The sequence below is a fragment of the Callorhinchus milii genome, unplaced genomic scaffold (genome assembly GCF_018977255.1).
Source record: "Callorhinchus milii isolate IMCB2004 unplaced genomic scaffold, IMCB_Cmil_1.0 Scaffold2, whole genome shotgun sequence".
Classification (NCBI taxonomy): Eukaryota; Metazoa; Chordata; class Chondrichthyes; order Chimaeriformes; family Callorhinchidae; genus Callorhinchus; species Callorhinchus milii.
In genome coordinates, this window is record NW_024704743.1 from 1608293 (window position 1) to 1622681 (window position 14389).

Here is a 14389-nt window from a genome sequence, read left to right on the forward strand (position 1 = left end):
AGATAGAGTTGGGTGTCATCTGCACACATGTGGAAATTTACCCCGTGTCTGCGGATGATGCCACCAAGGGGGAGCATGTAGAGGGTGAAGAGGAGGACAGAGGATAGAGCCCTGAGGAACGCCGCATGAGACGGTGCGGGGGCTGGAGAAGAAGCCATTTGCTGAGACGAAGTGGAGGTGGTGTGAAAGGCAGGACCTGAACCAGTCAAGGACAGAACGTTGAAGGTTGAGGTGGGAGGAGAGATGGTGGAGGAGGATTAAGTGGTCCACAGTATCAAAAGCGGCAGAGAGGTTGAGCAGGACGAGGAGGCAGAGGAAGCCCTAGTTACACATGGTCAGGATGTCGTTTGTGACCTTGACCAGAGCAGTTTGCTTGCTGTGGGCAGCACGGAAACCCGATTGGAGGGGCTCATGGACAGAGTGGGAGGAAAGAGCGAAGCTGGGAGATAACGGCTCTCTCAAGGACCTTAGACAGAAAAGGGAGGTCACAGCTCGTCACAGCTCCCTATACATGTTAACATTTCAGTGCAGGGCTGTAGGAGCACTGATCATCGTAGATGTCATGCTTCGGGTGAGGCCTTCAACTAAGGTCACATCTACCTGTTCAAGGCCCTTATATTTTAAAAAAGCCCTCATGTGTCGAGAACACCCTTATTTTCCACTACATTCTGCCTACGTGCGGTTCCTAATGTGGTTTGAGCTGGAAAGAACAAAGTCAAGGTGTGAAATTCCACTGGGTTATGAGGGCCCCGTTGACAGGTGTTAAACTGTCAGCCACTTTGCAAAGCGACTATCAGCACGTACAAAATGGGACTTGTAGCGTCCTTTCTACTGTATTTGCCTGCAAAAAAAAGTTACTGACTTCCTTCAACGGGCTGTTCTTTTTGGGGCGCGGGGGGGCGTCAATTGGATGTTTGACACATGCAGAAACCTGGGCCATCACCTAATCCAAGAGTTCCATTCATCCCACCTATACGTAGAAATTCCAGAGATGTTTATTGAAATGAAAATGCGCTCTTTCTCTCTCCCTCGAGGGACACAACCTGCTTAGGGACTATTAGACTTGGGGACCCCAGAGTGTGCATTGGGGGTACAAATGGCATCCAACCAGCTAAAACTGGATAGCTTGCCATTGAGAGCACTGTCTGGCAGGTTTTCCCACTGCTTTGTACAGCGAGGCCCCTAGGTAACACCTTCCAACAGCTGTCAGCCCCCAGCCTCAGAGTTTCATCAGCAGCTACCTGACAGAAATCTCCTTTAGCATGGAGGGGGCGGACCTTGACAGGAAAGCGTATGACATTCCAGCCACCTTGATATTCTCGAAGTCCAAGTCCAGGCTGACTAAGCACCAGCTGCTTTAATCCAGGTCCTCATGTGAGGGGCTTTGGTAAATATGCACGCAGCGCCCGCTATGAACTCGATTCTGCCTCCGGTGTGCTCTGGGACACTACCCTGCGTGAGGGACGCCATATCAATGCAAGTTGCTGTTGTTGCTCAGCCTTAGGTCAGTGCAGGCCAGTGACCAGATACCCCACAATCCTCTCTGGAACAGATACAGTAAGACCGTCCCCCTTGATGGCGTCCAACACATTGATGAATATGGAATAGGATGGATAACAATGGCCGGCCTTGCTCACCCCCGCCCCACCCCCTTCAAGAGAGATGGACTCAGTGAGTCCGCCTTCAACCCTTACACGGATACCGGGATCTGGAAAAAGATTCTGTTAAAATTCCAAGATTTGGGCATGTAGTTCCAGCATCCTTCACACAGAAATGCAATGACCAACTGAGATATCATTTGGTGAATTTGGATGAGGGAAGAACACAGGCCAGAAGAGGTGGTTGAGACGTCTCGAAGCGCTTCACAGAATATAATGTGAAGCGGAGTGACTGTATTTTGTGGGCGAAACATACTAATGAACTTACAACCTTCTGTTTCAGAGGTGAGAGAGCTACCAACTGAGCCAATGGGCTCTTTCTTGCTCACAAATTTATTGCTTTTCAGGGGGTAATAATTCCTTAAAAAAAATAATAAATTGGTCAGTCAATGCATGACTGTGTGTGAGACGCTGCTGTGCGTAATTGGCTGCTGCATTTCGCTCACAAAATACATAGTCAATTCACTTTACAGTAATATTCTGTGAAGTGCTTAGAGACAGTTCAAGGTGATAAGGTGCTGCATCAAATGCAAGGATTATTATTATTGTTATTATTATTAAATGCTTATGTAGAAAACAGCTCTGAGTGGAACTCAGTGAACCCAGAGCCATGTTGCAAAGAGATTAAATTCAGCGCAGTTTCCCAAGATCTGACTCTGGTCACATTATTGGCTGTACATCAACAACATTGGGTGATGTAGGACATGACATGTTTACAACTTCCCTCTTGCTCCCAGAAGAAATAGCCTGCAGAAATACCGATTCCCTCCTTTTCAATACAGGCAAAGAAACGGGGCTATTTTACTGCCGAACTTTGCACGCTTTGACAACCCATTGTGTAAGCGAACCTTGGGATTCATTAAAAACATCCGGGTATTGTGCTCTCTAATCACAACAACAACAAATCTGACACAGTTTGATGGTAGACCTGAAATTAGCATTTTCCACAATTCTGCAACAACTTAAAAGTTTAGACCATAGCTTGATTTATTGGAATTTCAGGCATTCCAAGGCATTTCTGCCTCAATATCCTTTTCAGGCATTCCACTCTCTGACACCTTTTCGTTAGCGATCTCGCTAAAAGCATTTAACATGGCCAAAGTGTGGACAGCGGTTGTTGGAAAATGCCTTTGCTGTGATGTAAAATATATAGTCAATTCACTTTACAGTAATATCCTTTGAAGCGCTTTAAGACGTCTCAAAGGTGTGATAAGGCGCTATCAAAGGCAAGGATTATTATTATTATTAAACGCTCATGTCGAAAACAGCCCTGAGTGGAATTCAGTGAACCCAGAGCCATGCTGTAAAGAGATTAAATTCAGCGCAGTTTCCCGAAATCTGACCCTGGTCACTTTATTGGCCGTACATCAACAACATTGGGTCATGTTTACAACTTTCCTCTTCCTCCCAGAAGAAATAGCCTGCAGAAATACCGATTCCCTCCGAATGGTGTGATGTAATATCATCACAGGTTCCCATCACAAGCTGCAGATCATTCGTACATCTGCAATTAGCTCTTCTTCAATCCCTCCGCCTTGCCCCACTCGCTCCCCCTTTTCAAGTCCCGCCTGAAAACCTTCCTTTTCGACCATGCTTATGGTCACTAATAATTATTATTAGTGTTCAAAATCCTACTATCCTGTAGTATAGTGGTTAGTATGCTAGCATCACAAGCGAAAGGCCCCAGGTTTGATTCCCGGGTGAGGCAAAACCTTAGACATGTCTCCTTACTCCACACGCCCTCTGTTTACATAGCAGTAAGTAGGAATCCGGTTGTTAGGCAATTGATGGATAGCTTTTCCGTAATAATCCCATTTTATAACTCCACAACCGTTTGTGGGACACTTCTATGTGTAATTGGCTGCTATATTTTACCCACAAAATATACAGTCAATTTATTTTGAGACCTCTGAACAACGCGACAAGGAGATATCAAATGCAATTAATTATTATTATGATAAATTGCCTGCCATGTTCGCCCACAAAATACACATTAGTCACAGTATATCCTGTGAAGCAATTTGAGACATCTAGACAATGCGACAATGTGCTATTCCAAACAGAAGGGTTATTGTTTACAATATCCCGGGCACCTTACAACTCATCCACCAATCTCATCTCAACAAAATGATATCGTTTCCATGGGATTTGTACCATTATCCAGAATTGAGTTACAATGTGTGGGAATTGATGTACCAGGCATTCTCAGTCCCTATGAAATGGGAAGCATCTATATTTTCAGACAATTTTTGTCCTATGAATGTGCACAATAATAGGAAATCCTGTAACACAATGAATCTAACCCAAGGTTAATAGCAGCATTGCATCCCATTTCCACAACCACTGACCCGTGGACTTTGAGATCTTCACCTACCGTGTAGTTGGACTCGCTCGCACATAAGATAAATTACTATTAACAGATAGAAAAAGCTCACGAGCAAGCTGAAATTATTGTGGAATTAATAATCCTTGCACTTGAAACAGCGCCTTATCATGTTGTCGAAACAAGAAATTACATTTGTATAGCGCCTTTCACATCTCAAAGTGCTTTGCAGGATTTACTGTAAAGTGCGGTGACTGTGTCTAATGCAGCAGCCACTTTGCACACAGCAATGTCCCATAAACAGCCATGGAGTGAATGAACAATTTTATTTGGGGGGGGATTCTCCAATCGTACCATGGGATCTTTAATCTCTACCTGAACAGGAAGACAGGAGACAGGACCTCAGTTTAATGTCTCATCTGAAGTACGGCACTTCTGACAAATCCCCCAGCATTGCAGTTGTCAGACCTTGAGCTCAAAGTCCTAAAGTGGGGCTTGAACCCACAAGCTTCTGAGTCAGAGAAGGGAGGGAGCCTGGTAAGTTGGTAGCAATAATAATCGTTAATAATAACGACTGTATTTCATATAGCAGCCAGAATAGGCTGCCGTGTTTCACCCACAAAATACAGTTAATTTGCTTCAGTATAGTCTGTGAAGGCGCTATACAAATGTAATTTGCTGTTGCCGTGTGCAAATTAACCAAAAGGGTCATCATGAGACCCAAAGAGGAGCAAATAATGTACCATTGAAAAGCCATCAATAATTAACGAATGGAAGGGTTAGGAATACCGCAATTTTACAAAGAGTGATATAGCGTGGAAACAGGCTATTCAGCCCAACATGTTGTGATGTTCCTTCGACAACTTCAGAGTAAAATAATTTCTTCAGCAGTGCCTATCTAATCCAGTGTCTCTGCAGCCTGATGTTAGGAAGTAGATTTCACACTTTGTGAAACCTGGGAAGTAATGTCATCCTTTACCTCCTAACATCAAATATTTTCAAAAAATTAAGATCCAGGATGTCAACCCTCATCATAAATAACCCATCAAAATTGTTACTGCGTAGAACCATAGTAATATACTGCAAGGCTGGAGGCTATTCAGACGATCTTGTCTGTGCCCGGTTCCCTCAAGAGCAATCCGTTCAGTCCCTCTTACCTGCTCTTTCCCCACATACCCCAGTAGCTGACTCTTCTTCAGGTAACTATCCTGTCCCTCTTTAAGGTCAATATGGATTTTACCTGAATTGCCATTAAACCATCTTAACATCTCATCCAAAGGCTGGCACCTCGGACAAGCCAGTGCTTCCCCCACCCCCTGCACTGCAGTATCAGGTTGTACTATGCAAATTCCAAGTCTCAATGTGGGGCTTGAACCCACAACCTTCTGCTCTCAACTGTGAACACCTTAAGTTAAATGCTCGGTGCTGTTGTCAGACCTGCAATGGATTGTTTTGTGTAAAGTGGTCCTTTAGAAAATTGTCCAAGCATCCCACTGTTTGCAAAGAGGGTACCAACTCAACATGTTTATCATACCATTTGTACTCTGGTATTTTAAGCCTCGACATTTTTCCCACACTCCTCTCACATATTGAACATTTTTTTTCAGATCATTGCTTTGATTTGGGGGGGGCTTGAATACCTTGCCCGGAAAATACCATCTCAGATGCTTTGTTTATAGATGTCTTGATCCCCAACTGTGCATTGTCAGATCGTCTAGTCTAAGCGCTCACTGCAGTGTCGAGGTGCTGACAGTCGATGAGACAATCGGAGAGCATTTAGACATTTTGCCCCAAACATGTACTCTCTCAACTCTGAATCTCCCCCACTTTGCTTTTTCCTTTTCTGCGTTCAAAAGCCACCAAATACCTCTCTTGCTGAACACTGCGCCTTCGACCACACTCCATCTCCCAAGCTGTTCAGGTCCCAACTCAGTCTCTCTAGAACTCCTTAAGCCCTTGTGTGACGTGCTTACCCGCTCTCTGAGAAAAGCCTAGTGTAAATGATAAGCCGCTGCACTGTGCAGATCACACCTGACGTCTGGCCACCCGCTCACACCTAGGCTTCAAAGCACAATCAGCACCAGGCTGATGGGAGCAGAGAGATCAGTTACATATGTCGCCTCATCGTCAAATACTGACAGTTCTGCTAAACATTAACTGCTGAACTGCACAGTTGGAGGCCATTTACAGATAAAGAGCTCCAAACACGCAAGACTGTGGACAACGCCACCCTACAGTCCCCGGTGATGGACCAGCCAGCCAGCCTTGCTCATCAGCAGGGGTACAACAGTCAATAGGAGCAGATGCTTGACTCCCATTAACTCGGCAAGCCAAAGTGTTACAGGTGGTCCCTTGCAGGAAACGTGGGCTAAATCAGAGGCCCCATAGATAAGGCAACATAAACCAGAAATGGGGTATCCAAGGTGTCTACGATAACACTAAAGACGTTGGATGTTATGGCGTTTTTTGTGCTACTCAGGGAATTGACTTCAAAGTGCCCACACGATCGCTCACTGTACAGAGCAAAACAAGTTCAGGCCTCAAGAGCTAAGTTTGTCAAAAGCTACAGGTCTGCTCATGCATTTAATACGAATCTGTCAAGTGTCTGTTCAGGTGGACAGGTCTGTTCTAAGCGATTATCAAACTGGGGCTATAAAACATATTTCACTTGCCCGTGGGCTAAGATTTTTCTACAGGTACAGGCAACCTTAAAAACAGTTTATATAGAGCCAAGAAGATAGTGGCAGCAAAGCCTCTTTGTGACACTTTGTATGAGGGAATCACTTTTTTTTTTTGGGGGGGGGGGGGAACAAAACTAATGCAGAAGGTACTTACAGCTCGATGGATCTCGACAAGATGGCAGACAGAGTCAGAAGAATGCAGCCAAATGGTCCAACCTCAAACTGGAAACACAGAATGACAAAAAAAGTCTGGAAAACTTTGAATTGATGTGGGGAAATTTTGTTTTAAAAATACTTGCATTCAAATTTGTACCTTGTCTCATCGCCAAGACAGCCTCAAAATACTTCACGGGAATTACTGTAAAGTGTGCAAACACGGCAGCCAACTTGAGCACAGCAATGTCCCACAAACAGCCATTTGGGGGGACTGTTAATTCTCAAATACTACAGTAATATAATAGTCCTTCCATTTGATATACCGCCTTATCACGTCGTTGAGACGTCTGAAAGCGCTTCACAGAATATATTGTGAAGTGGGTTGATTGTCTGCGTATTTTGTCGGCAAAAATGCAGCAGCCGATTGTGCACAGCAGTGTCGCACAAACGGTTGTGGATTGAATGACCAATTTTTTCTGAGGTTCACCCTGACTGTGAATCAAAGCCCCAAATTTTGCCCACAAAATATACGGTCAACTCACTTCACAGTATATTCTGTGAAGCGCTTTGAGACGCCTCGAAGACGTGATAAGGTGCTGTATCAAATGCGAGGGTTATTATTATAAACCGGGGTGCTCTCGCTTGCGAGGCAAGGGCGCCAACCACTACACTGTGGGACTCCATCCTGCACAATCTTAACTTTTAAAACAATGCTCCTAAGGCTAAGACCGAGGGATATTTGGGGTTTGAGACTTCACAGCACCACCTTGCTATGTTGCCGTCCCTGGGGATTCAAAACACATTTTTTCTAGAATCGCAACAAATCACAACTTGGGACAGATGTTTATCTCCATCAAATCCAAACCATATGGCCAGATACACACAGCAGAAGCGTAGTTCAAAGATAAAGTCTCGCCTGTTTGATAGGCGTTTGTGATGCTGAGGAGTTCAGGCCTTTTTAGCTCACACAGCTATTTAATCACTACAGGCTGGGGCTGATTATGTCCCGGTTCCCGTCTCTCTTGTGGCTCAGGTGGAGCTACTTACAACAACATTGCATTTGTGTCGCGTCTTTCTTATCAGGAGTACGTCTCAAGGCTCTATTTAAGTGGATTCAGACAGCAACTCACTCCCCGTCCCCCAACACTAATTCAAATGAAGTGGATGTTTCCTCCTAGGATATCCTGGTTTATATTACCTCCGCATCCAAACTCACCTCCCAATTTGTTTTATATATAAATCATATGCCTCTGTTCAAACTAACTGCCAAGTTTACAATCCGATCCAAATCCAAATTTCCATTTTACAATCCGTTACACTTTACTCTGCGTGGCAGCTGCCTGAGGCAGTTGGTAGAGCTCTCTCTCGCCTCCCGAGTCAGAAGGTTGTGGGTTCAAGCCCCACGTCGGGAATTGGAATCACATGCTTGCTAAGCTGACGCTCCAATGCAGTGCTGGAGGGGGTGTTGCACCGTCCAGGGGGGGGGTGACATCCTTCAGATGAGACATTAAAACGAGGACCAACTAAGACAGAGCGATAACAATAAACAAATGTACAAATACTGAATAAGTCAAACCTGGCCAACGTTTTGTTGAACAAATGTAGAGAGATCTTCATAGTTTGTCACCGTATTGAGAATAAGCTGCAAAAAAACACATAACACAAGCATTTTAATAGTTAATTGCACATAACAGAGTTTTTAAAATGTGGGGTAGAAATGAATAATTAATCTTTACAATTGATACATCACGTGCCTTTCGTGTCAGAAAGATGCTCAAAGCGTTCCACAGAATTTATTGAAAATTATAGTGACTGTGTAAGTGACCAGTAGTGTCACACAAATGGCCGTCTAGTGAGTGACCAATTTTATCTGGAGGATTGCTGGCCAGGACACCATTCTCTATTTGTAAAGTATCATCGGATCTTTAAAGTCCACCTGAACGTCTGATCCGAAGGACAGTACCTCAGGTGCTCTCCCCCACCCCACGCCTGGGAGTTCAAACTCCTTACTCACTCTCGCTGCTGAGTCGCATGGTTGTGGCTTCCAACCCCATGTTGGGACTTGGAACTCATACAGTCTAAGCTGATTGCAGTGCAGTGCTGAGGGTTTGCTGCATTGTTCGAGGTGCTGTTCCTTTGGATGAGACGTTAAGTAAGGTCTGCTTATTAAAGACATTTCCTGCAACATTTGCCGACAAAACATACAGTACATCCTATGAAGCGCTTAGAGACGTCTTGACTACGTGATAGGTGCTATAAATGCAAGTATTATTATTTCTTCTTGTTATGTTGACTTACTCATTTTCTTTTGTGTATAAAACGCTATCAATTGCAGACTTTATAAGATTCTCTCTTCACCAACTCCCCCCATTTATAACATGTTTCATTTTTTTTTAAAAATTGCATTTGGAAAATGAAAATATTTAATCTAAAAGATAAGATGTCTCTCTGAGAACAAGAGACAACAAAGGGAAACTTACTGTTTCTATCGATCCATCAGATTTGTATCTTCCCACGGGGATAAACTGCTGTCTGCCCGTTGACCTGAAAGAAACATTGCCTTTGTAAAGAAACACGGTCTTAATGTGTACAATCTCCCTTCAGTGGATATTCTGTTGGCATTTTAACTTTCTCACCTGTCAGGCAAAATGCAACTTACGAATGACAGCTTATCTGCATGATTTAGAGACTGTAGGACGCCGATGTGCGCAATTGGATGCTGTGTTTCGCCCACGAAATATACATTCAATTCACTTTACAGTATATCCGGTGAAGCGCTTTGAGACATCTCGAAGACGTGATAAGGCGCTGTATCAAATGCCAGGATTATTGTTATTATATTATTATTCCATATTATTCCAAGTGCAGAGGGAGGGATTGGTGAAGGCTGGAGAGGGAGGTGGAGGAGGGGGTGGCAGTAACAAGTGCAGAGCGGATCCTCTCAGTTTTGTAGCCCAGGAACTCCACCATTTCCTTGCATTTGGACTATACTTACAAAGCAACCACTGCTTTCCGCTTATCGCCGGCCCGCCATAAAATGGTTGCAATAGCCATGGCCAGGCTCTGTGAGCGTTGAGCGCTGGTGGGCTGTAGTTGTCTATAGAGAGGGGTTAGAAAGGCAATAGTCCTTTTTTTTGATAAAAGAAAGTACAACACAAATTTACATTGCACCTTTCACGTCGGGAGCACGTCCCAAGATACCTAGACACCTCAGCTAGAGCAGGGAGGGGAATGACTGAAAGCGCGGTCAACGAGATAGGTCTCGAGACAGATCTCGAACGAAGGGTGGGATAGAGCAAATGGGAGGTATTCTCCATTGTAAAAACTCAGACACAGAGCTGGTGCCCCATCGCAGGTTAGAGCGCAGCAGGGAAAGCGTAAAGTTTACAAGAGCGGAAGTGGGTTTTGAAAACTGTGTGAGAGCCAGGCATTTATTTGCGAAGGAGCTCATCATCACACAATTCAATTAGTGTAAATGGGGCCATGCTTATGCCCGAATCGGCACTTTAAAAGCTGAATGAGTCTACTTGGGAATAATCTCTCCTGGGTAGCGATAGAGGTACTGAAATTAGCTATAATTCTGTACTGGAGAGTTGGGGGTGAGGGGGTGGGGAAGGGGCGGGGGAATCATTCTTAGTTACTGAATGATGATGAATCCACTTTGTGATAGATCCAAGCCGTCTAAATCTTCTCACAACAGGGTAAGATTTACTTTACAGTGCCCTCTCCTGAATGAATTTCAATCACCCGATAGCGAGCGTGCATATCCATGGGTTGTTGTTGCCAGGGCATTTGGAGACGTCAAACAAATATTCCCGAACAAAGGCTTCATACTCACTTTGCTTCGATGCTGCTGTTGTTTACGTCCTCAAACAGAAGGTACTGTAAAACGCTGGCCTGGATGACAGCCAGAACTCCGCAAGGACCACCCTGGGAAGATTAGATTGAACACTGACACCAGGACACAGCTCGGTTCAGCAAATACCAATCCTGTTACAAAGCTCAATAACTGAATCAAACTCCAAACTTGTAAATCAAAATCCAGAGATGAGGGACTTCAATTATGTGGAGAGATGAGAGAGACTGGGATTGCTCTCCTTCGAGCAGATTTAATAGGTGTTCAAAATGATGAGGGGCTTTGATATAGTAGGGGAGAAAGTTTCCTTTGGCAGGTGGGTCAGGTGACACAGATTTAAGATTATTGGCAAAGAATCAGAGGGGAGACGAGGAGAATTTTTTTTACCCAGACAGTTCTCATGGTTTGGAACGTACTATTTGAAAGGGTGCTGGAAGAAGATTTGATAGTAGCTTTCAAAAGGGTAGGTATTTGAAAAAGAATTATTACCCCTGGAAAAGCGATCTAACAATCGACTAACAACTGACTCTCATCCCAGATACGCAAGAGAGGGGGTGAGGTGGAGGAGGGATTGCAGGATAGAGTTCCAGAGTGTGGGGGCAGAGAGACCGAGTACCATGCAAGTCCATAAAGCAACAGAGGCCTTAGGATCTGAAGATCATTCAAGCAAAGCGACTTGTAGATTGCCAGTCGGGGAAGCAAGTCTGTAAGTGCAGCTAGCGACTGACGTGCTGCGTTCTGTTTCTCTATTTTTCTTAAGATCGCACATGGTACTTTTTGCATCAGATTAGCCTCAAGAGCCAAGCCAACAAGAAAAGGGGGGAAGCACATGTAAGACATTCAATAATCCTTGCATTATTTTTGACATAGCGCCTCATCACGTAGTTGAGAAGTCTCCAAGTCTTCACAGGATATTCTGTGAAGTGGATTGATTGACTGTGTATGTTGTGGGTGAAACACAGCAGGTAATTGGCAGTGTCCCACAAACAAGCAGTCGTGGATTTAACACACAATAATGCTTTGACATCGACAGCAGGATAGGAGGGTACAGGCTCGCTCATAAATGTTTCAGTGGACCCTGTTCTTTGTCAGCTTGCCAGGCTCTCTCTCTCTCTCTCTGCTACTATCCCTGGGCATGTCTTGCTGCATCAAGCTGTTCCTTTGATCAGCAAGTAACAGATATTTGTCACCGAATGATCAAAGGAATCAACTGGGAACCCAGGCACCCAGAGTGTCAGTCCTGAAATAACACCAACCCCCAACAATATTTTAGATCATTCAGCCTGGAGTGAACTCAGCTGTACAAACGGAGGAACTCATTCAGTGGAAAACAGAATAACTGACAATAATAAGAGTAATAAAATAATAATAATCCTTGCATTTGATATAGCCCCTTATCAGGTCTTCGAGACGTCTCAAAGCGCTTCACAGAATATACTGTAAAGTGAATTGACTGTATATTTTGTGGGCCAAAAACAGTCGTAGTTTGAGTGACCAATTTTTTTAAAGGAATTATTACCCAGAAAAGCGATCCATCAATTGACTAACAACTTGCTTCCTCCTTACCGTGAGGTAAACAGAGGCGTGTACGTAGAGTAAGGAAACTTGACGAATGTTTCGCCCTGCTGGGAATCACTCAGGTCCTCTCGTGAGTGCTCTAACCACTGAGCTACAGGACTCCATAATACTTCGCGCTCTACATCAATCCCTCTCCAGGATCCAATTCAAGACCCTCACCCTCAGTCTGAACATAGTGACCAATGGCACGATCAAAGAGAGAGATTTTTAAGATAGTTTTGAAGACCTTAGAAAAACAAACAGTTCTGGTTTTCAGAACAAAGTGAGCACAGGACCCGGAAGCCTGAAATCAGGCGATCAGTACAGTGCAGACGTGATAAGGAATGGCTCGTATAAAAATTAGGCCTCTTGCTCCGAATCACTCTACAGCAGAAATACAGCAACTTGCATTTATAAAGTGCCCTTCAAGCGGGATAGAATCCTGGAGCCCTTCACAGTGACCGAGTCTGACAAATACGGTGTGCAAAAAAGCTTCAAATCTCAGCAAATTTTTACTTGCTCACTTGGCAAGAGCCAGAAACTCAGTTCCCCCCACCCCCAGACTCACTTTGCACAAGAGGGAAGCACTGAATTTGAATAATAATAATAATAATCCTTGCATTTGATCTAGCGCTTTTTGTGGGAGAATATATTTTGGGGGTGAAATGTGGCAGCCGATTGCGCACGGCAGTGGCCCACGAACAGTCGTAGGACTGAACGACCAAATTATTATCTGACTTCTGACTTTGCGATGGAAAATGGCCAAGGTTTACGTGATTAGCTGAACATTAACTCAAACTGTTACAGTTAATGCCTTTTCCCAAAACATCCTACAAATTACTCCGACCTCAACTCCAATGCTGCCAAAGCCCCATTTAGCGTACAAATGTATGACTAAAGCAAACAGACCCATCAGATATATCCATCAGAAAGATTATCGCATCACGTTAGCACAGCAAAAAGGCTATGACTGACAATGGCTGTGGATTTACCATTACCTTGAGCAGCCTGAAATCAGGGGTCATTCCTGTCCAATACCTCCCATGGCTCTTCAGATTGCAATTTTTTATGTAGGAATAACATAGTTATTATACACACATAAACAGAGAGAACTAACAGATGTTAGTCGATTAGCAGATCACTTTTCCGGGGGCAATAATCCCTTCAAAAATAAATAAATAAAGATAATAATAATTTGGTCACTCAATCCACGACTGTTTGTGGGATACTACTGTGAGCAATTGGCTGCCGCATTTCGCCCACAAAATGTACAGTCAATTCGCTTTACAGTATATACTGTGAAACGTTTTGAGGCGTCTCGACGACGTGTGCAAATTAGTTCGCCCACAAAATGGTCACTGCGTGATACAGTAAGTATATTCTGTGATGCACTTTGGGATGTCTTCCCAAAGTGAAAGGCGTTATCCCAAACGTAAAGATTATTACTATTTATTATGGATAAAGTTTTTCAAACATTGCAAAAACTGACAAGATAGAGCCCCTCACCTTCTTTTGAACCAGACCGTATTTTAAGTTTGGTAGCTCGTTAAAAGTGAAGCTTTGCATCTTCCATTCTTCAGTGAAGCAGCAAAGGCTGGAACCGAATAGGAGATTTTTCAGATCCTGCAAACGCAATTAGCAAAGTGACAAGTTAGTTTATTCAAAGGTGAAGTATTCATCATTCCACGTCTTCTCTCCTGTGCCTATGACCTCCTCAACCTCCCTCCCTGGTCTTTCCTGAAGACTAAGACTTATCGAAGGTCTACGTAACCTGGGGGTCAGATTTGATCCCCAGATGTGCTTCCTCCCGCAATTCACCCTGAAGCTTTGGAACTCCCTCCCCCAATCCTTCCGCCTTGCCCCCTCCTTCCTCTAGATCACGACTGAAGACCTTCCTCTTCAACCGTCCTCCTGCCTCCCACCCCGGCTTGGCGTCAGGCTTCCCCACTGTGAAGCGCTCTGAGACGCTGCCCCCGTGTGAAGGGTGTTGTGTATACCCAAGTTGTTGTTGTTTTGCCTCATATCCCGGTTTTAGGGCAGAATTCCTAGAAATTATGTCGTTGGCAAAAAAAATATTCCCCCAAAATGCCACGACACGGATATCTCTGTGGCACAGGATTCCTCATTCTTACATTCAGTCTTTAGGTGGTAGACGGTT

General features: G+C 44.2%; 1 protein-coding gene across 1 annotated transcript in view; it reads right to left on the minus strand.

Moving 5' to 3' along the window:
* Positions 1–14389, minus strand: part of mindy4 (MINDY lysine 48 deubiquitinase 4) — a 54912-nt gene that overhangs the window by 15651 nt on the left and 24872 nt on the right. Inside the window, exons 8-13 of the mRNA XM_007910072.2 lie at positions 13738–13854; positions 10657–10748; positions 9814–9915; positions 9299–9362; positions 8395–8460; positions 6817–6884 (exon numbers count right to left, since the gene is read on the minus strand). Coding sequence (XP_007908263.2) covers positions 6817–6884; positions 8395–8460; positions 9299–9362; positions 9814–9915; positions 10657–10748; positions 13738–13854 — 509 coding nt within the window. The remainder of the gene's footprint in view (positions 1–6816; positions 6885–8394; positions 8461–9298; positions 9363–9813; positions 9916–10656; positions 10749–13737; positions 13855–14389) is intronic.